The 22,273-nt window shown below is 38.8% G+C and overlaps 1 protein-coding gene across 1 annotated transcript; it reads left to right on the top strand.

The window, feature by feature from the left end:
• The first annotated feature begins 3,799 nt into the window (after positions 1-3,799).
• LOC139152395 (300 kDa antigen AG231-like) lies at positions 3,800-22,219 on the top strand. Its single transcript, XM_070725520.1, has 3 exons — positions 3,800-3,899; positions 18,827-18,921; positions 20,119-22,219. Exons 2-3 carry the CDS (start codon positions 18,829-18,831, stop codon positions 21,466-21,468), a joined length of 1,443 nt encoding a protein of 480 aa, XP_070581621.1. The 5' UTR covers positions 3,800-3,899; positions 18,827-18,828; the 3' UTR covers positions 21,469-22,219.
• Positions 22,220-22,273: the final 54 nt, after the last annotated feature.

Genomic DNA, 22,273 nt, shown 5'->3' with positions numbered 1-22,273 from the left:
CCGTTAATTTTTGGCTTACCTCTCGCCCTTGCACATAAATATACGTTAATGGTCAGGACGCACCCTCTATTTCTATGGTAATTGACTTCATATTTTCCTATTCTTCCGTATACTTTCATATTTTATCTTGACTTTAAAAAACACAAAATTTGTCCAGACATAAGTAGATGGTTATGTCGCACCTAAGAAACATCCCGACGTGCGCATGCTTACTGGCTTGAAAAGTTTTGTGTTTTTCCACAAGCTGGAGACTTGTGTACAGTTCAATGCATCGGCCAAAACAGGCGGAGACCAATCGGAAAGAGGTTTTCAACCCCACTGATTATTTTCAACTTGAGATAGCGAACTCTGTAATATGCCGTTTCTGTCTCTACTACCTTAATATGGTCCCAACTACAGTTCCCCCACCCAACTCCCCGACATAGACTTCTATGGGCGCAATAAACTGACGAACTGGGTACGTCTAGTGCAGATAAATGTTACGTAAAATAAACTTAAACTGGGACCGCAAACTGAGACTCCCACATGTCTAAATTGCACTCTGGGACCGGTCTCACTTCCACTCTTGGACGTAAGTGTGGCCGTTCTGAAAGAGCACACTGCAACTATATTCATTGCCAATAGTTTTTATACTGCGACGAAAAGGGGATGCATGGCATAAAAAGACAATTTTTTGCCTAAAGTTTCCTGATCAGCCAGGACAGTGCAGTGTTTACAAAACCTTGTAAACGTAGCGTGTCAGTTGTTATCATGCGTTCACCCCTTGGAAATGAATAGTAACGCTGTGACGGGTAGGCAAATGTATTCAGAAGATGTTTATTCTACACAGTTTATAAAAAATAAAAGTGACATCACCGATCGTAAGTAACTTGTGCTATAGAAGAACAAAACTATATTTACGGAAGACCATGGCGACCATTTTCCTTAGGATCGGGCGTGCTTGTCAGTTTCTTCTGTCGTTTTGGCCCGAATCATGAGCCTACACCAGTACTTTCACGATCGAAATAAAAAACTTGTAAACACAATATCAGAACAGAAACTACATAAAACTGGAGTTCGATCAGCGCATGCAAAAGATCGGAGAAATTTCGCGACGGTCGATATTTGTACTTAGCGTCAATTGTACACCGACTCGGTGTTATAACATGATCAGTTCGTGCAGCAGCAGCAGCTCTCTCTCTCTCTCTCTCTCTCTCTCTCTCTCTCTCTCTCTCTCTCTCTCTCTCTTTCTCTCTCTCTCTCTCGTCAAGCCTATACCCGCTACTTTCAATGTTTTATTTTGTCGACATTAACTGGTTCACAGTCGCCGCTCGCTGTTGACGTGTCGATTTAGGCATAATATGCCTAGCGTAAATGTCTGTCCCCGGGGATGCGGGCAGGGATGCGGGCAGGATAGAGGTGTCTTGGTCTAAGTACAGGTTTCTTGTTGCATTTGTATTTTATTTTAACATGTTCGACTTTATCCGTGGGTATCGTGGTCTTACCAGTAATTCTTAGCTCTGGCTTTGTTAAGATTTCTTTTTCTCCTTCACTGTGTCATGTATTTGTCCCGTGATAATCTTACGCGAAGTTTTATTACTATGTTGCATCACAATCTGATGCGTTTGATTGTCTAATGCGCCACAGCAAGCAAGAGGAAGTTACCGAACTGTGGACGCTGTCACCAGATGATCACCGAACTAACTTTGACAAAGTCAATAACGAATGCATCAGCAAGGGTCTTCTGTAATACCCTGGCCTTGCCAGTGCGTTAATTGTTGACTTTGTCACAGTTAATCCTGAGATGATCGTGACAGCGTCCACAGATTAGCAACTTACCCTTGCTTGCTTTGGCGCATTAGACAATCACACGCATCAAGTGATAGAAGCATGGAATTTTTCTAACTTTATGATAGAAGTAGCATTGTTATAAATAGCTATATCACAGGACAAATACATGACAAAGTGAAGGAGAAATGAAATCTTTACACAACAAGACACGCAACCAAAGTTGGTAGCATAAATCTTAATTGGAAATGTCATAGTCAATCGTATTAAAATAAAACGAACAATAGCAATAAGAAAAATTCAAGAATTTTAACGGAATAATGGGATGTTTTTGAAGTCACATTATCACATTGGCAAGTAGAGTTTGTCATCTCTGAACAGAAAATACCATGATTTATACTGTTGTCGTTCTACGTCAACCCGCATCTTTGTCATCAAATTTGGTGGGCCGGATTTGTTTTGCGTCGATCTTCGATGTGCTTGTCAATGTAAACAAGCAACATGGCGACCCGTACTTCTCATGCGATCAAAAAATGTTTGCCATGCAATTTTATGAAAAACAGTCATAGCTTTTAGAGTCTAACAAAGTACATCCACTTAGCAAAGTCTGAGTCCCTCTGTTTTAGTTTAGTCGCCGCTATGGGGGGTCGTATCCATAAAGACCCCACTGCCGTTTGAACTTTCGACGTACAGAGTACTTTCAGGAGGTCAACTACAGGTCATAGTTTCCAGTTTAAAAAGGGGAGTCAAGTGCTCATCCAGGCCGCATGCACAGTTGGTCTGGTCCCCTGCCTCAATTTCTACCACTCGCTGCGCTTCCCAAGAAAATAGGGTCCCGTATAGTTATGGGCAATATGGCTGTCATTGGTCAATAGTACGAGTGCAGTGATTGCATTGAATTTGTTTCCAACTTGGAGATACTTTCTAAGTTTTTTTATTTCGTTTGCCCATGAAGTAATTTTACCTCCGTGGTTTCCCGAACCGAGCATCTTATGTATACATTGAATGAAAAACGAAAAATCAATTATTTTTGAGTCACTGCCATACATACGACAGGAGGGATAATCTGTCACGTCTGAGAAAAACACATAGACGATAGTCATCATTTCACCACTATTAAAGTGCCACCCAAGAAGGACAGAGTCGGAGACTTAAAAGTGAAGCCGTGCAAATAACTTCAACGTTCGATGCTTGCCACTATACAGATGTGCTGATCATATGATCTTGTCAGGGGATTGTGTCATAGATATGCAGTAAAATTCTGACTATAAAAATGGTGGCCAGCCATACCTGACCCTGTTTTCTTGAACAGCGCAGCCAGCGGTAGAAGTGCGGCACGGGACCTAGTCTGGTTCCCTGACCCATTTCCCCGGTAGAGGGCGTGGGGAACTCTACCGGGGAAATGGGTCAGGGAACCAGACTACACGGGACCAGACTACACATAGTAAGTGACCTTACCCACAGTTCTCAATGACCTGTACATACGGTGAGCTTAGTCTGGTCCCCTGTCCCATTTCTACCGATGGCTGCGCTGTTAACGAAAATAGGAACCTTATTTGTTAGGCGTATAACCAGCAGTGGAAAGAGAGTAGGGGACCAGACGAATGGAGATCACTCATTGAACCCAAGCAAATTTAATCTGTATAAGAACAGCTCGATCCTTATTTCAAAATTCTAAAAACATTCTTTTGATAATCATAATTTTCGTATTTCTCACTTTGAAGAATGAGGATATCAACTATTTTCCACGGAGGAGTTAGCAATTTTCGAATTTTTATTCAACATATTTTTTACACAATATTTTCAAGGAAACCTAGGAAATAAGTGTTTGCAAAAGAAAGGAGTATTTATATTTTCTGAATGATTGTGAAAAAGGGAATTCGCATATCTGACGGGTGGCTTGGTTTGTGTAATGTTTGGAGTTTTTTTCACAAATCAAGCCACTGAAATAATACGAAACACATCCGTCAGCGATTAAGCTCAAGAAATTTGAATAAAAATGAATATTCAAGGGACATGCCTTCATCACATGAATCCCCAGATATATCCCAAAACGTTCTGAATCGAATTTTGTTTTGCCTGCAAACAATCCTTTGAATACACAGCAGTGAAGTCACCAGCGAAATTGGAAGGTAAGTTAGACGAGCAATACACTTTCCTCTCTAAGATATTTAAGATAATTACCATAGCAATTTCCACAGTGGCAGTTATGCTAGTATATCTGGTACTTCCTAATATCTGCTTACGTGTGCAAGAAAATTGTTCTATTTTGATTACTTTTTAGCCATATGTACAGAGATAATTCAACGTCGATCTCATCAAAAAAAATCTGTAATATGAAAGCATTGGTCATATCGATACATTGCCTCAATAATTACCGGAAACGTTGGCTGCCACCACAAAAAAACCGGTGGTGGTGGTGGGGGTGGAGGCAGTTCAACATACTGTAGGGAGTAGAACAAGAACGCAGTTGTATAAACTGAACGAAAATATAATCAAAATTATCAAAGTTAATACAGCTGCTGCCTACGGGAAGTGTTACTATCAGGTTCTGCCCTGCTACTGTAGTGTCACTGTCACTGCATACCTGAGCAGTGATAGAGATACCTCTGACTCTGATGTAAGTGGTAGTTACAGAAGAGTTCGGGTCAAATGACGCTCATGACAATGAAACATACTTGTACACAAGATCAGGCCAGAGAGCAGCGCATGGAAGACCGAGAGACTTGAAAATTTGAAAACTTGGGCATAGTGTTAATTTAAACGTATTTAGCAAGTAATCATTCTATTTTATCCTTTACTATTACCAATCTTCGATCAATACAATAAAATTTCTAATCTTGAGTCCTGGCGTGACTCAAAGGGTTGAGCCCTATATGATATTAGGTTGACTAAAAAGGTTGATCATTTATTGTAGTCGACAAAATCTAGGAATAATTACACCACAACTTTTAAGACAGTCATCTAATCACAGTATTGATTGCACTTCAACATTTTAGTCGTCATCCAAATTTTAAACAGGTCTAATCAATGAATATAAATCCAATTAATTCCCTATGTAATTATTTTCAGTAAATTGATGTTTATTGTCCAATTTTCATTCAAATGAACAGCTTTATTTATCCTATCTTTCTGTGTAAAATGAGCAACACCTAGAAATATTTTCTTTTAGTGATGTCGAGCATTAAATCAGCAAAACCTCCAAATTTACTAACAATTGCACTTATATAAACCAGAAAACACAATGTCTTGCGTCATCTATTCGCCACATTTCAACACAGTGACTCTCACAAAAATCACATATGGTGTTTTAAGAGATTTTGGGTAATTTGCATCGCAAATTACGCGAAGATGTGCTGTAAATTACCACAAACTAAAAACATCTGGCGTGTCGCCAGTTGAATTAGTTTATCAAGTGAACGAGGCGGATTAAGAGAGATTGCAGCAGGCGTTGTTGGAATGGGAATACATGTAGTTATAGATTGGCTACTCTCACTCCAGGGTTTATATTGATTTTCATCTGGAGTTTTTGTTTCCCGATATAATCTTGACATAAATCTGATGATGACAACAGGAGCAAAACGCACAATGACAAACTGTAAAGAAAACATCTCAGTCCAGACTTGCCCCAGGCTTTATAATGTTAAGATAGGCACTAATGCTGAGATACACCCTCAATAACGGAGATACACCCGGTTTATCGTTAATTTCAATAACATGTTAACAAACATTGCTCAGAAGATAAACTCGTGAATTTCGAGGTAACCCGACAAGCAATCGAGTAGCTGACTGCAATCGATCGCTATTACAGATATCGTGAAACACAAGATGAGTGGGCGCCTCGACTCATACTTGACCGACTTTCACCTATTTCCTTTATTCATACCCGGAATAAAACAATTAGTTATTTTTTTAATTTACTGATTTCACCACGTGAATCGCTAATTTCGTATTAGTATAGGTAATTGTACGGGTTCGAGTGGGTTTACAATTCTAAACCTCACGGCTTTAGCTGGCATGTTGTAAACCGCACGAGGCCGAAGGCCGAGTGCGGTTTACAACTTGCCAGCTAAAGCCGTGAGGTTTAGAATTGTAAACACACGAGAACCTGTACAATTACCTACTTATACCACGAAAAAAGAGAAAATTTTAAAAAATATCATGACCTAGTTGTGCGGTGCTATCAGAATGATCAATTAGCATTGCGCCTTAAAACACCTGATGTCATTAGGGATTGAAATTCTGACACAATAGCATATTATAATACAGCTTTCTCATTGGCTAACAAAGTGACTGCACTGATCCAAGTGCACATCAATTTGCCACGTGGTATGCTGCATGTGCATGTCACTGTGTATCGGCCAGGCCACCAGTATAGACGCATACTCGTATATCTCCGACACAATGTATTCAAGCGAAGTGGAAAGGTTTTGCTCGCAGTTTGACATGATACCACTGGATGACAGAGAGGATTTAAAACAGGAACGACAAAGATTTCTTGCTCCCGTAAACAGTGTACAATTGACTGAAATACAAACATCTCGCGTACTTCAAAATACACGCAAGTCTACCTGGTCAGGAGTGTCAGTGTCTGATGCATGGGGACGTACCCGACGCGAAAAACTTAAAACAACTGAAGTTAAAAGCAGCGAAGTATTCAGGAACCGACCACATTTGTGGATGTGTGGAATATCTGGATATCATACCGGCCATTAGGGTAGGTTAGTTTCAATTATTTTCTTACATTTTCCCGGCGTGACTGTTATCGTTATTGTTTCTTCCATCGTGTTTTTGAAAGGCCAGTTTAATGTGACATGATAATATTTGAAACGTTCGATGCAATGGGTCTATCCCGCCCGCTGAGTGTTGTCCTTTGAACGGAGTTTCAAGTGTGGGATTCCATTACTTTCCGCTCAAATGTCATTCCTTTTTTACGGCAATATTTTTCAATTATTGATAATTTCCATTAAATTCAGATTGCTGCAGCAACTTCTTTGTATGAATAAGGGCTTCGATGAACAACTATTTAAAGAGTGCACTGGTCATCGTCCTGATGAAGAATTTCGCACGTACACTGCGTATCAGCAATTTCCTGCAGAAAACCGTGTCTAACGCTTTACAAAAGTTGATGTAAAAGTAGCTGCAAAATTGTAGCTCTACGTTGAGGCGGTCGGTGAGTTTTGGTTTTTGCGACATCGCTCACCAGTAGAGCTACAATGCCGAAGGCCCTGTAGCATACAAAATAAGCGCGCCACACATGGCGCGGCATTTTCATGTAAAATCCCACATATTTACTGCATTTGGTCGTACCGATTTATCACTACTGAAGACTGAACACTATACTTCACTAACCTTGTCCTTTATGGGGTTTGGTATTAGCACAGACACGTTGATCGCGTTCCATAAACATTGAGCGTGTTTCTGGGAGCCGCCATTACCGGAAGTTGGTAATGGCGGCTCCAAGAAATGTTTTTGGAACGCGATCGACGTATTTGAACAAATACCAAACCCCATACACGACAAGGTTAGTGTAGTATAGTGTTTAATCTTCAGTAGTGATAAATCAGTATGACCAAATGCTTAATGTAAAAGTTGAGTACCATTCTCCGTCCCGCTCGTCAGATACAACTACGTTTAATAACCTGGTACACAAGTTAATCACGCCATATTTTCATTCAAAATCAACATCGTGATAAGTTGTCATTGAAATGTAATTTCGCTAGTTCATTAAAAGTTGCCATGTGTACAATCTGCCAGATGTTTGATTTTCGTTTGTATGTAGATAAGTAAACCTTTACGCGTGCATTGATATGGAAAGTAGTAAACCTTACGTCTGTATTCATATGATAATGAAGTCTATTCATTAAACTGTAAGGTTTACTAATTTCCATATCAATGGACCGTAATGGTTTACTTATTTGCATAAGAACAATTGGTGTTGCGATAATAAACGTACGGTGAGAACAATGTGTCACATGACCATGAGTGGTATAATTTATGTTATTTATACATTTCCGTGTCTTAGAGTTTACTGATCATTTTCACTACTATATGTGATGTACACATCTGACCTAATCAGAGTGGTATAATTGCATTGATCGATAATCTTTATTGAAACATTAAAAATCGTCCAGCGACTTGTGCGGTACTCAAAGTTACCAGTTGTTATCGAAGGTATCTAATCTAAATCTATAAAAATGTTCATAAATATGATTACACAGAAAAAAAAACTCGGTGAATAATACAATAAAATAAGTTAAGAGACTGGTCTGTTTCTTCAGCCTGGTCACCGCGTATGTCATTTCAGAACCCTCGCATCATGGCTTTTTAGGGGTTACATACTCATCAGCACAGCTATCCTTGATATCCATGTATGCATGTCCAGAAAACGGAAATATTATGCACCCAGTAATAAAAGATAATAACTGTTGCATCAATAGTGCCAAAGCAGCATAGTTAAGAATTTAAAAAAAAATTGAAAAAATAGGGAAAAAAACCGCGTTGCCGCATCACTTTTGCTGAATGTTAAGGACCAGAAACATTTTCGGGAGGGGGGGGGGGTCCTTTATACTATATTTTCCTTTTGGTACTAGGTGTGCAAGTATTCACATCAAATGACTAGAAAATTCACTTCACGGGCAGAATCTTGAAAAATTGCTTTTTCTTGTTTGGTTTATGAAAAACAATAACCCAAAACTAAATTATGCATGGGCTACCATCCATTGTCACTGGGCTACCAACTTCAGAATATGGTAGCCATAATGGACTACCAGGGAAAAAAGTTAATTTCGAGCCCTGTAATCCAACATGGCCACGTGGCGGTCATTTTGTTTCCATTCTTTGATGTCCGAGAGTCCTTTCGCGGAAATTTATCAATGATGGCTACGGCAATTTCACTCAGACTTGGTACAAAGATTACTCCCTCTGTCATACATATGCACGTTGATTTGTTTAGTGATACGATACAAGACGACTGTATGACGACCATTTTGTTTCCTGTATTTGATGTCTACAGCTAATACTCAGGTTTTACTAATGCCTTTCAAACTTGCCACTAGAACAGCGCACTGTAAATTACATTTGGACGTGAATTATTTTACTATAATTAATATAATTAATATAAGTATTATATAGAAATAATAACGCGAATAATAATAGGTTCAATTTCCGTGAAAATTTCACCATAAGGGTATTTTGGGTCGAAAAGACCAAATATGATATCGATTTCACTGCCAAATGTTTCCATGGTAACCAATTTAGGGGTTGAAAATTTCAGTTTTTCTAATATCCAATGAAAAGTTACTTTGATTGATATAAAAATTATCCAGCTGGGGAGTTCGGGTCAGAGAACACAAAAACCAGACTTATTTTAATGTTTTGAGTTGCCAAGGTAACTATTCTGGGATTGAAAATGTTCCTTTTTCCCTATTTCCTATTAAAGAACTATTGATTGATGTACAAATTGATAATAAGGGTTTTTCTGGTAAGCACACCAAAAAAATCACACTCATTTTAGTGTGAGATGTTTCTATGGCAACCATTCAGGAGTAAAAATTACCAGTTTTTCAAAGATTCCATCTAAAATCCAGGAATCAACAGAATGTGTTATATCAAAGGGATATTTTGGGTTAGAAAGACCAAATATCCAGTGTAAAAATCCAGTAATCAACAGAAATATTATACCAAAGGGTTATTTCGGGTTAGAAAGACAAAATATGACATCCGTTTTTACTGCCCTGTGTTTCCATAGTAACCTATTTGCGTTTTAAAATTTCAATTTTTTTCCTAAGTCCATTAAAAGTAATCCCAGTTACTATGCAAATGCTCTCCTAAGTGTATTTATAACAGCATGAACTCCATGTTCATTTTTGTTTTGTGTTGTTATAGTAACCATTTCGGTAACCATAGTTGTTTTATTTAAAACCATAGACCCTCGAGAGGGTCTATGTTAAAATATAATTCACTGTTTTTTATTTATTTTATGGATTTCTAAGTAACAACTTTTAACATTTGTTCTATAATAATAATAATAATAATTGTAATTTCTTTGCCTTCATTCTAGAAAGAATAATAAAGATAATGTATATTGGGGCCATTTTGGTCAAAATTATGTTTTCCGTTAATTTTAGTGTGTTAGAATTAATTTTACATAGACCAGAAATAATTTTTCAAGCAATTTTAATTGTGTTTCATGCAGTCATCCCAAATAAGTGTTATATAGTATATTACTAACTTATTATGCATTTATCGAATTAAGTTTATGCCTTCAAATTAATTTTATGTGCTGAAATTAATTCTACTAGTATCCGAACCCAATCCTCCTTATCACCCAATGTACCATTATATTTATCACAAGCAGTAACAGTAGCGCACACTTTTTTGTTTTATTTAAAACATAATTCACTGGTACTTATTTATTTTATGGATTTATAATTAACGACGTATAATAATGTTCATTTTATAATAATTTATTTTGATTTCTTTGCCTAATTCCAGGAAAAATAATGAAGACAAATTATTTCTGATTGTTTAACTAAAGTAAAATTATGGCCATGTAGTGGTGCATTATTTTTTGAGTGACCTGGCGTGACCCCATAAACTCTATGATTCTGATGATTAGCTAGATCTCCCCTTTCCATGGTAGCAATGGCTAAATTTAAACATGGTCCCTGTATACCTTTACACATTTTTTTAAAACCCAGCAGGCCAAGACAAGGGGAAATATTACAAGTTAAATGTTTCATGTTTAACATTGCCCAGAGCTCGAAATTAACTTTTTTCCCTGGTAGTCCACTTGGGCAACCATATTCTGAAGTTGGTAGCCTGGTGACACTGGCTGGTAGTCCATGCATATTTTAGATCAGGGGTATCTTATTTCGTTAACGAGACAAGAAAGAGCTATTTTACAAGGTTCTGCCAATGAAGTGAATTTTCTAGTCTTTTGATGTGTATACTTGCACACCTTTAATGCCCAAGGAAACAGGTGTAATGGACGACAGTGGGACTCAAAAGTTTTGCAACCTGTTTCACCCTCTCAGTTGTATGCAAATTTTAAAAGTCGCCATGACAACATTACAACAATATGGCCTTTTCAGCACTGAGACATACTGTACCAAGGCTAAAATTAGACCGTGGCCCTTCTGTTGGGAGGAGGCATAATTTCCGTGTCATTGTGATTGATACATTATTATCAAAATGCAACAAGAATGCGTTTTTCTTGGCCATCGTTTCCTGTGCCTGTCATTCAAGTACGTCAGTTCAGACATGGAAACTTTGTTGCAAAGTTCCACCGCACGGCCGGTCGTCTCCAGAACAAAGTCATACTATGGCAAAATTCTATGCCCAGCTGGGTTTGACTGCATTTATCTAGCTCGTCCCAAAGTGACGGACGCATCTTTCAGCCTTTCAGCTTGGTGAAAAAACGCATTTATTGATTCGCCAAAGGCCTGTGGACTCGCATATTTTTGCACAATACTACATGGACATAGGAAAAAGTTGTTGAATACTCACTGTTTCAGTGAATCCGCCATGATGAGAGTTCTAATAATGTTGCCGAGCTCGAATACAAATGTCTTCTCATGAAATTACATCATTGTTATACAAGAGTTAGCATTCCAAAGTCTGTCACCCTGATTTTTCCAAAGTTTGGAGAAGGCCGACATTTCCATCTGAATGATTGAACGACGTGAAATGCAAAATTCCATCGCATATTATCTGGCAATATGTACAGTAGAAATACTGTATACCGTCGCTCCAGGTACGTATCAGCTTATACTCCACAAAATGGCCACAGGCGGCGTGAACTTTCTGAAAGGATTTCCTAATTGTTACCTTAGGGACTCACTTGTGATGTCCTGAAAAGTATTCTGTGCAGTAATTCCAGTTTCTGTCAACATGCAAAGCTCAACGACAAGATTATAACACAAGACGTGTAGTGTACACACTACACATTCACGCGCAGGTAAACTAAATTGCGCATGCTCATATTGGCAGACTACACTGGCAAACGAGTGCGCATGTGTGAAGGTATATTTGCAGCAAATACACTGGCATAGACTCTCCACAGTCACTGTGCCATGTTTTGTGCGCGCCCGCGACTACCACGATGGGCCTGCATTCGAACACCTCTTTTTCAGAATTCCCACAGCTTCAATGAACTGTTATTAGAATTCTATATAATACTTATAGCCCTAAACTTGTAATAATAATAATAATAATAACAACAATAATAATAATAATAATAACAAGGCAGTATTGCTGAAGGCAATGAGTACTTGGGCCGAGATAGAGTAATTTTGAGGACAATATACTATTCAAATATGGTCTTGAATTTCCTCCTGTCAATTAGGCATTTGATTAACTGGTTATTAAACGAAGCAATCGCATGACAACGGCAAAATATGTCAGCAACTTTTGTGGAGTTTGAGGCAGGGGTTCTTTATTTATAGTGAAATTGCTTAAACTCCTTAAATATTCAAATTACAGCAAATTTCTTTTGTTCTCGATGGTAGATGTCTAATATTTAGATGGGCATATTTAGATTTCTACCCTATAGTTATCCCTATATACCAAAAATCGGACATCTAGCTCTATTGGCTTGCTCAGAATTAGATATGCGAATAATTAATGAGGTACAATATGTGGTGTCATAAGGTGTCCCATCATACCAAATATGAAGGGTGTAGCACTTGTGGTTACTGAGTTGTGGACAAATATATATATTTGAGGTCAAAGGTCATTGAGGTCACGTCATATTTTGTCATAATAATTGTATTGCTAAGTTATTCCTATATACCAAAAATCAGACCTCTAGCTTTATTGGCTCGCTCAAAATAAGATATGCGCATAATTAATGAGGTACAATATATGGTGTTATAAGGTGTCCTATCATACCAAATATGAAGGGTGTAGCACTTGTGGTTACTGAGTTGTGGACAAATATGTATATTTGAGGTCAAAGGTCATTGAGGTCACGTGACGTTTGTCAAACAAATTATATTGTTAACTTATCCCTATATACCAAAAATCAGACCTCTAGCTCTATTGGCTCGCTCAAAATTAGATATGCGCATAATTAATGAGGTACAATATGTGGCGTCATAAGGTGTCCCATCATACCAAATATGAAAGGTATAGCACTTGTGGTTACTGAGTTATGGACAATAATGTATATTTGAGGTCAAAGGTCACCAAGGTCACATGATATTTTGTTAAAATGTCTGAGATATCTGCGTGAACCGATGGACTCACTGATGGACTCACGGACGGATATGACCCAATCTATAAGCCCCCTGGACTTTATCCGTGGGGACAAAAAACTGTGTCACTGCATCCTTTAGACAATATGAATACGATGAGAAACTAAATTTTTATTTTTCTTGGCCTTATACATGAAAGTCTATGGAGAACTGCCTTATACATGGGAGTCTATGGAGGTGTAAACTAAAAAGTCCTCTAACACGGCCAAATTCGATCGCATTGTGAAACAAATCGACGTGCATCTGTATGGGGTTGGGTACTATTCTTGTGCAAAGTTTGAAAGAAATTGACCAGGGCATGTCTGAGATATCTGCGTGAACGGACGGACGGACTGACATGACCAAACCTATAACTCCCCCAGGACTTCGTCCGTGGGCACTAAAAACAACGCAACAGTTATTACAGCTACACCGGCGGTAGGTTCATATCCAGAGCCCCGTACGGTCTGCCGCCGTCGCTTGAAAACAATCTCATAAACCTGGCCATATGGGCAACTGTGTATGAGCAGCTGGATACTTGACTTCCCGGAGAAGGCGAGCTGTCACGTTCAAGCTCAGGATTATTTGTCGATCGAATTTCAGTAAATTTACCTTACCTAGATGAAATTTTGTCTATATGCTGAAATTTCGCCGAAGTTTGACAAAATTGCATCGATCTTTCAGTTCATATCCGACATTTTGAGTTTTGAGTGCAGACAGAAATAAGTTTTGAGGCAACATGGCTGCAACCCCATGTTGACCCACAGGGTCCTCGAGCTCCGATGATGATGGTGATTAAACATTTAAAAATGAAGAAAAATAAAAATATATTTGGACTCAGTAAAGTTGTTGTTGTTGTTGTTGTTGTTATTGTTGTTGTAGTTGATAGTATTTGCAGAACAGGACAAATTATGCGCTGCAAAATTCAATACAGCCTCACTGTACACATGGAGGTAAGCTACCTCCATGCTATACACAAGCGCTGCAAAATTCAATACAGCGATATTGATGATGATGATGATTAAATATTTAAAAAGGGAGAAAAATAAAAATTTATTGGACTCTGTAAAGTTGTTGTTGTTGTTGTTTTATTATTGTTGTTGTTGTTGTTGATAGTATTTGCAGAAAAGAACAAATTATGCGCTGCGAAATTCAATACAGCCTTACTATACTATGCGCTGCAAAATTCAATACAGCCTAACTATACATGTGCGTTGCAGCCTAACTATACTATGCGTTGCAAATTCAATACAGCCTAACTATACATGTGCGTTGCCGCCTAACTATACTATGCGTTGCAAATTCAATACAGCCTAACATTACCCAAGGGTTGTCACTTCATTGCCACACACTTTTTTTTCAATCGCCAAAAATGCACCTAGCAAGCATCGAAATCGGTAAAATTCGACGTAGGGTCAAAGCACATTGGTCCTTCTCAATCATACTCAAACATGTTTACCTCTTACCGATGAAAAGTCGAGAAATCAGCAGGTTTTTCGGCGCATCTGGTCGTCTCTCACATTATAGATTTAAAAGACCGCGCGGTACATTAAGTCACATGGGCGCATTTCAAATCGAACCAATAGCAGAGCTGGATGGGCCCAGCGTGAAAACCTGGCAGTAACGTAAGTTTCTTACGTCTTTTGAAGACTATGGGTGACACTGTCTGCGTATGAAATTCTGGTAACTTTAACAGTTGCACTTCACCCATAGCAAGAGAAAGTTCTTTCCAAAGACGTGAGAAACTTACGTTACTGCCGGGTTTCACGTCGGGCCCATTCATTCAGTACGGGCTCAGCTATTGGTTCGATTTGAAATGCGCCCATGTGACTTAATGTACCGCGCGGTCTTTTAAATCTGTAATGTGAGAGACGACCAGATGCGCCGAAAAACCTGCTGATTTCTCGACTTTTCATCGGTAAGAGGTAAACATGTTTGAGTATGATTGAGAAGGACCAATGTGCTTTGACCCTACGTCGAATTTTACCGATTTCGATGCTTGCTAGGTGCATTTTTGGCGATTGAAAAAAAAGTGTGTGGCAATGAAGTGACAACCCTTGGGTAATGTTAGGCTGTATTGAATTTGCAACGCATAGTATAGTTAGGCGGCAACGCACATGTATAGTTAGGCTGTATTGAATTTGCAACGCATAGTATAGTTAGGCTGCAACGCACATGTATAGTTAGGCTGTATTGAATTTGCAGCGCATAGTATAGTAAGGCTGTATTGAATTTCGCAGCGCATAATTGTTCTTTTCTGCAAATACTATCAACAACAACAACACAATAATAAAACAACAACAACAACAACTTTACAGAGTCCAATAAATTTTTATTTTTCTCCCTTTTTAAATATTTAATCATCATCATCATCAATATCGCTGTATTGAATTTTGCAGCGCTTGTGTATAGCATGGAGGTAGCTTACCTCCATGTGTACAGTGAGGTGTATTGAATTTTGCAGCGCATAATTTGTCCTTTTCTGCAAATACTATCAACTACAACAACAATAACAACAACAACAACAACAACAACAACTTTACTGAATCCAAATATATTTTTATTTTTCTTCATTTTTAAATGTTTAATCACCATCATCATCGGAGCTCGAGGACCCTGTGGTTGACCCCTAGCCCTGCGTACGATGCTATGTGCTACAGCTGACACACAGCATCGTACGCAGGGCTAGCGAGAGAGTTGCCGACATCGACGGTTATTTACGAGAAGTGAATAAAAGACTGTCATTTTTGGAAGCGATCGAGTAGCTGAGGTAGGCTGGGATACGACTTGGGCCCAAGAACGCTGAATTTCGGCAGTAATTTGGCTTTTTACGTCAAGTCCCAAAATGGATTTGAAGTCACCGACCCTACGTACGCGTACGGGTCTTTGCAGGGCTGTGGTGAGCGGGGCGATTAGCTGTAGCGGAACACACAGCATCGTACGCAGAGCTAGTTGACCCCAAGTGAAAATGTGTTCGCGATCAAATCTTCCTATATTTTTTTCAGAATTTTCGACAAAATCATTGCTTCTTACATCTTTTGTAAAATATAAAATATTAAAATAAAAATGCGATGTGCCATGTCTCCAGATTTCTAAAATATCGTTCGTTGACCGTTCGACGGAATACTCATTTCGCAAACTTGTGACGCAGTTGAAATCAATACTGACCGCCAAATAATCTTAATGATACGAGATCATTCTAGACATCCTCCAAATTATCCAACCATTCGCGTTAGAGTTCAGCTCGCTTAGAGGATCATAACATTCTTCGGCCTTCGTTTAGATCGACCCTAATCTCTCCCATTTAGGAAATAAATACACAAGCTACCTTGACAAAACTTCGTGCACCATCCAGGACCAAACACTACAAATCTGTCTTGACGTCATCATCTCCTTACATGGTAATCGGCATACCGTATTTTTTAGCAAAGGAGACACAGAATACGTCGGAGTATTCAGTTTCAAAACGTATTACATTGTGTGATGTTGTCAAAAAAAGGTAATGTTACTGCAGTGGTATAAATTACAAAACACAAAAGTTCAAATCAGTTTATTTTGGACTGGCTTTACCCAACATTTCATATTGTTTCTTATGCCAGATTTGACCACGTGCTTACTGGCGACCCCTTTACATGCAAATTTTGTGTCAAATGGTGTGTTCTCCTGGAAAAACAAACGTACGATTTCTATATGAAGGAGGCGAAATTTGCCCTATAAACTCGAAACCACCCCTATAATGGGGTGTACCTAGCTATTTTGAACGAGCTTCTCGAATCTGCAGCTCTATTTCGAAATGATGGTCTGGTTTTCTCAGCTCAAGGATAAGTGTTCTCCATCGCTGTGGGCATTACTATTCTCAACTGGGGGTACAGTTTCCAGTCGTAATGTTTTTCATTGTGTCCGGGATATAAAACCTTTCCTTTTCACAATTTTACTTCGATTAACACTAGTCCACATCTTGTCAGCGATTAAACATGTTTCAAGTTTAAATGTTAAATTCTGGTCTCGAGCCCTCTTGTTCGACCAAACTGAAATTACCCCTCCCACTTTGGCTCGTCCAGTGGGTGTAGCAAGGGTCGTGCCATCGCCTAGGAAACGGAGGGTGCATTAATTGTTGCATTTCGATGCACATTTTGATTATATTCAGAAGATTTTGTGGCAAAAACTCAGATAGAGAAGCATTAATATTCACATCTCACTTATTCAAGACTGGCTGAGAGCAGCACTTCCATTCAGTTAACATCATTACGCCATTTATTATGCCAAGAAAGATGAAGCCAAGACATTTTGCCCTCCCTGGTCTCAGCCAGGAATGGTTATACCTTACAGAGTTTTTTCCCACGGAATGAAAACAAATGTACTTGGGCTGAGGCCCAAGTACAATAATAATAATAATATGATCCAATTTGGCTGTCAAACGGCAAACATATTTGTTTTTGTTGATGGTGTTTTAATGAATAAAAATGAGTTAAATATAACAGGTCTTGTTGTATATTTTTGTATTGAATAAAAAGTGACCACACGAACGAATGCCTGACCTAGAAGTTTGCAAGGTAATTACTCTGAATCTGATTCTGAAAATTTCCGACTTCCATCATGACAGTTCAAAAACTCTAGTTAAAATGCATGGCATACAGTTTTGTGAAATGCAGTTTTGTTAGTTTATATGATTTGTCATTGAATAAAATGAGCTAAAGGAACGTCAGCCGCGTTTTATCAGAGAATGTTTTTTATTTATTAGTCCCACGGACAAATTCCGTTACAAGTGGGGACTATGTCATAGTCAATGACTTATTTGTTCTGTAATATCAACTAAAGTGTCTTTTACTCTCTGAACCCTTTTCCTCCCATTGTCCTGTGTAGAGATCAACCGTGATGGTGAAAGGGTTAAAGGTACATTGCAATGCACAATGTTAAGCTTGTTAAAATAGCCAAATGGGAATTTTTAGTCTAGACCAAAATTTATGTATCGGCAATTTATTTACTTGAATGATACTGATTATTAGACCTACATGTCAAGTTTTTTGCATATGCATGCTATGTTGAAAAAACTATTGTCGTAGCATTTCTGTCGTTAATATACAGAATAAAATCTCAGCCACATTTTGATGCCCGCAAAAAATTATCCACCCAAAGGGCGAAGAAACTGGCCAGTCCCTAATGAGAACACTGTAAAACACCAGAACTGGAAAAAATGTTTTTAAGTTTTCTTGTTGAGCATGTCTTAGAACCGCTGTAAATAAAGAGTATTATTACAATAAAATGACCAGCCACAAGACGCATTTGAATTAGTATATGTGTCATTTATGTCTATTCATAATGTACACCTGAACAGAAAGAACCAACTGGTGGCCGTATTGGACCATATTGTATACGCCTGCACTGACACAGTTGGCATAACCTTTAGCCGACACGACTTAGTTCAGGATTGTCGTAACATAGTACGATCCTATGTATGGTATTGATGAAATTTTCACGTTCATGATTAATTGATTGCTACGCTTCTGGACATTGAAATAAATAAAACACAATCACACACGGCAATCCCTCATGCCTATCAATAATGTGCATCCATTAACATCAGTATGTAATGCAAACAAGAGGATACTGGAGCAGCAGTTCTGTAAGTTTCAAGACAGTAGATGGCAGTTTGCCTTCATAGCTTTGTCACAATAAGGCTACTTTGCAATCGATAAAAGCACCGGAAATTTACTTCACACCAATTGAAATAACGAATCCGCTGATGAAGTGTATCTTTTTATGGAAAAAGGTTTAAGAAATCAATCACTCGTCAAATGGTTGTTTTTTTTTAATATCCACAGCAATGAGAAAGAAGAGTAACAATAGGAGGAGAGCTGTCATCTGGATTCTGTTACTGTTGTTGCGGCCGGTGTGTGCACAAGACATAGAAAGCAGGGTAGGTTGTCAGTTGTTAGATTTTATATCATACCAGTATATTGATGGTGCAAATACAGCGATCTGATTGGTCGAGACGCGAAAAGAACCGTGGTATATTGGCGATATACCACGGCTGGCATGCGCACTAGCTCTCAGCTTCAGTGAAAGTCCTTTTATGACGTTCCCCCGCCAGAATTTCAATATACTGTTATGATATAATAGCAATAAATCACACCCAGCGACGGTATACCACTCGATTTTGACCATTTCACTTCATATATGCACTCGCTATCGCTCTTGCATATATGTCGTGAACTGGTCAGAATCTCGTGGTATACCATCGCTGGGTGTGCTTTATTGCTTAAATATATCACATCTTATAGAAAAACGTATGACTGAATAATATTGGAATATTGTCTGACAAGAATTCCTCTCCCAGTTCCAGTTGATACTGACCATCAGTTACCATTCACCGTGGTCTAACAGTTATATGTAGTACAATATTATGTTGATATACAGTACCATTATGACATATTTTAATTTTTTCTTGATCGAACTTGCAAACGTTTCATGGGCGAAACAAAAAAACAGACAAGTAGATGTTCCAAGACAAACCATAGATCCTCGAGAAACCAAAGTAGATTGAACAAAATATATTTTGTGATTAATGATGTGGTGTTTTTACCATGGGAATCGATGGATAGAAGATGATTTCGTTAGAAGTATGCCTGTATGTGTTTCCTTATGTCCTATGCAATTTAGCCTTATTTTGTTCGCCTTTTAAGTTTTTAAAACCTCATTTGAAAGCAAAATTGACAGTTTATCTTTACTCACCAGCAATACAGGTGAATTTTGTGATGTCATCCCCAGATTATTACTAATAATGTATCCGATTATCCGGTGTTGTGGCACAAGATATTTTCTATGTATAAATGCCAAAACTATAAAATAGTTGCAATAATGTAGCCCTGCGAATAATTAGACTTTGCACCATATAATGTACTTGGCATTATGTGGTGAAAAGTTTCCCTTTGCCATTATGGTCCGTGAGGCGATACATTATTGCGTAAAAATTTTGAACATTTTGCTCGTCGTATCACGCCACTCTGTGAGATTAGGATTACCTAAAGCTGTTGATGGTTGATTTCAACTATAACATGAGGTGAAAAGCTCAATAAACGAAGACGTCACTTTGACAGTTTGCATTCTATTACAGAATGGTCAGTTGTTTGAATGGACGGATTGGATGGATGATGAAGATGGCGGTCCCATCGACCCATCGTCGATCGGAGAGTTTGAGCTTTTATCCCAGTTGCGGCAGCAGTATAACTTTTGTGACGACGTTGTTGAAATAGAGTGTCGATTAGCCTCGCCACCGCATACACCGTTTAATGAAGCTGGGCAAGTGAGTCTGAGTTGCGGCACAACATTAGGGTTCCTCTGCTTCCATAGTCAACAAAGCGGTGATTGTTTTAATTATGAAATCCGTGTGTTGTGTCCCCTCGTTGAAAGTGTCCAAAGTACTCAACAGCTGACAACAGACCATTTGACGATAACTACGATGCCTTCGATGACTGCACAATCTGTTACTGAAGCCACAATCACGACAGAACAGTACACAACACTTAAGAACGAAATAGCAACTACGTCAAACACCGAATCTCATTTCACAACAAGAGAGGTTACAACGGAGAAGGAGGATATAGCAAGTACGTCAAACACTGAATACCACATCACAACACAACAGGTCACAACGGAGACGGAGGAAATAGCAACTACAGTGAGCACCGAATCCCCCGTCACGACAGACCAGGTTACAACGGTGAAGACTGAAATAGCCACTATGCCAAAAACCAAATCCCCCATCACAATGCAACAGGTCACAACGGCCGAGAAGGAAATAGCAACTTCGGAAAACACTAAGTCCCCCGTCTTGACACAACAGGTCACAACGGTGAAGACACAAATAGCAACTACGTCAAACACCGAATCCTCCTTCACCGAAGAGCTCACAACTGAGATTGACAAAACAGCAACTACGTCAAACACAGAATCACTCGTCACGACAGAACAGGTCACAACGACTAAGAACAAAATAGCAACTACATCAAACACCGAATCCACCTTCAGAACAGAAGAGGTCACAATGGAGAAGGAGGAAATAGCAACTACAGGAAACACCGAATCCCGCGTCACGACAGAACAGGTCACCACCGAAATTGCAACTACGTCAAACATCGAATCCCCCTTCTCAACAGAAGATTTCACAACGGAGAATGAGGAAATATCAACTACAGCAAACACCGAATCCCCCGTCACCACACAAGAGGTCACAACGGCTAAGAACGAAATTTCAACTACGTCAAACATCGTGTGCCGCTCCAGGACAGAGCAGGTCACAACGGCTGAGAACGAAGTAACAACTACGCCAAACACAGAGTCCCCCGTCACGACAGAACAGGTTACATCGCCTGAGAACGAAATGATAACTACGATAAAACCTGAAATGACCACTCGCAAAGCTTACGCCAAAACATGCAGCTGCTGGTACCACCCAAGACCATAGATGCCGAATTGGAGGCAAATGCCTTCAGGCCCAACAAGAACGAAACTCTGAAGCTCGCAAAGTATGTAGTTTGAATATGATTTGAAATATCTGCATAGTTTTTGCTGCTACCTGTATACTCAATGTTCTTTACATCATTTAATTCAACCACAGACTCTGATGACTTAGCTATCATTAAGAGTACAAAGAGTACGACTAGTGATCAGACACCGATATGCGTAATACATCTCACGTCTCTCTCGAATGTTACTTTTGTTCTTCCTTTCGGATATGTGGACAAAACTCTTCTGCAATGGATTGGACATTTACTTGTAGTCATGTTCATCGGCAAAGTGTTTGTGTTTTTCGTTGATCTCGGTCATTTAAGCCATTCCCATTCATTCGTATTTCAGGGTGTTTAAACGAATCCTTTACAACACGCTTGAAATAATCTATGTTTCAATCCAAATATTCCAAGACTCTTTGCTATGATTCTGTTAGGTTTACTTTATCTGAATAAAAATGACAAGTTCTCGATTAAGCTTGAAATTCATGATCACACACAGGAAGTTGATCTCGTATCTGTAAGTCCGCCTGTCTGTCTTTGATAGAGTCTTTCTGTTTGTTCATGAAATTGGCGTGCGGGATTGCTGGATAGGCAAATTAGCCGATTTTGGAATTTAGCAGCTAGTGTTAACATCATCGACACTTGGGACATTTAGCAGCTATTCAGCTATTATAATGGGACGACTTTGACAATTTATTTAGCAGCATGTAATCACATGAAACATTTTCAAACAGAGATTAATTGACTATACGTTACCTT

This window comes from Ptychodera flava, chromosome 15 (assembly GCF_041260155.1).
Source record: "Ptychodera flava strain L36383 chromosome 15, AS_Pfla_20210202, whole genome shotgun sequence".
Classification (NCBI taxonomy): domain Eukaryota; kingdom Metazoa; phylum Hemichordata; class Enteropneusta; family Ptychoderidae; genus Ptychodera; species Ptychodera flava.
Note: the sequence above shows the minus strand (reverse complement) of the source record. Positions and strands in the feature narration are given on the sequence as shown.

Excerpts from the sequence above, each read along its gene's own strand:
- LOC139152395 (XM_070725520.1), top strand. The coding sequence starts at position 18,829 with ATGAGAAAGAAGAGTAACAATAGGAGGAGAGCTGTCATCTGGATTCTG. Across the intron at positions 18,922-20,118 it reads CACAAGACATAGAAAGCAGG|AATGGTCAGTTGTTTGAATG; the intron begins GTAGGTTGTCAG and ends ATTCTATTACAG.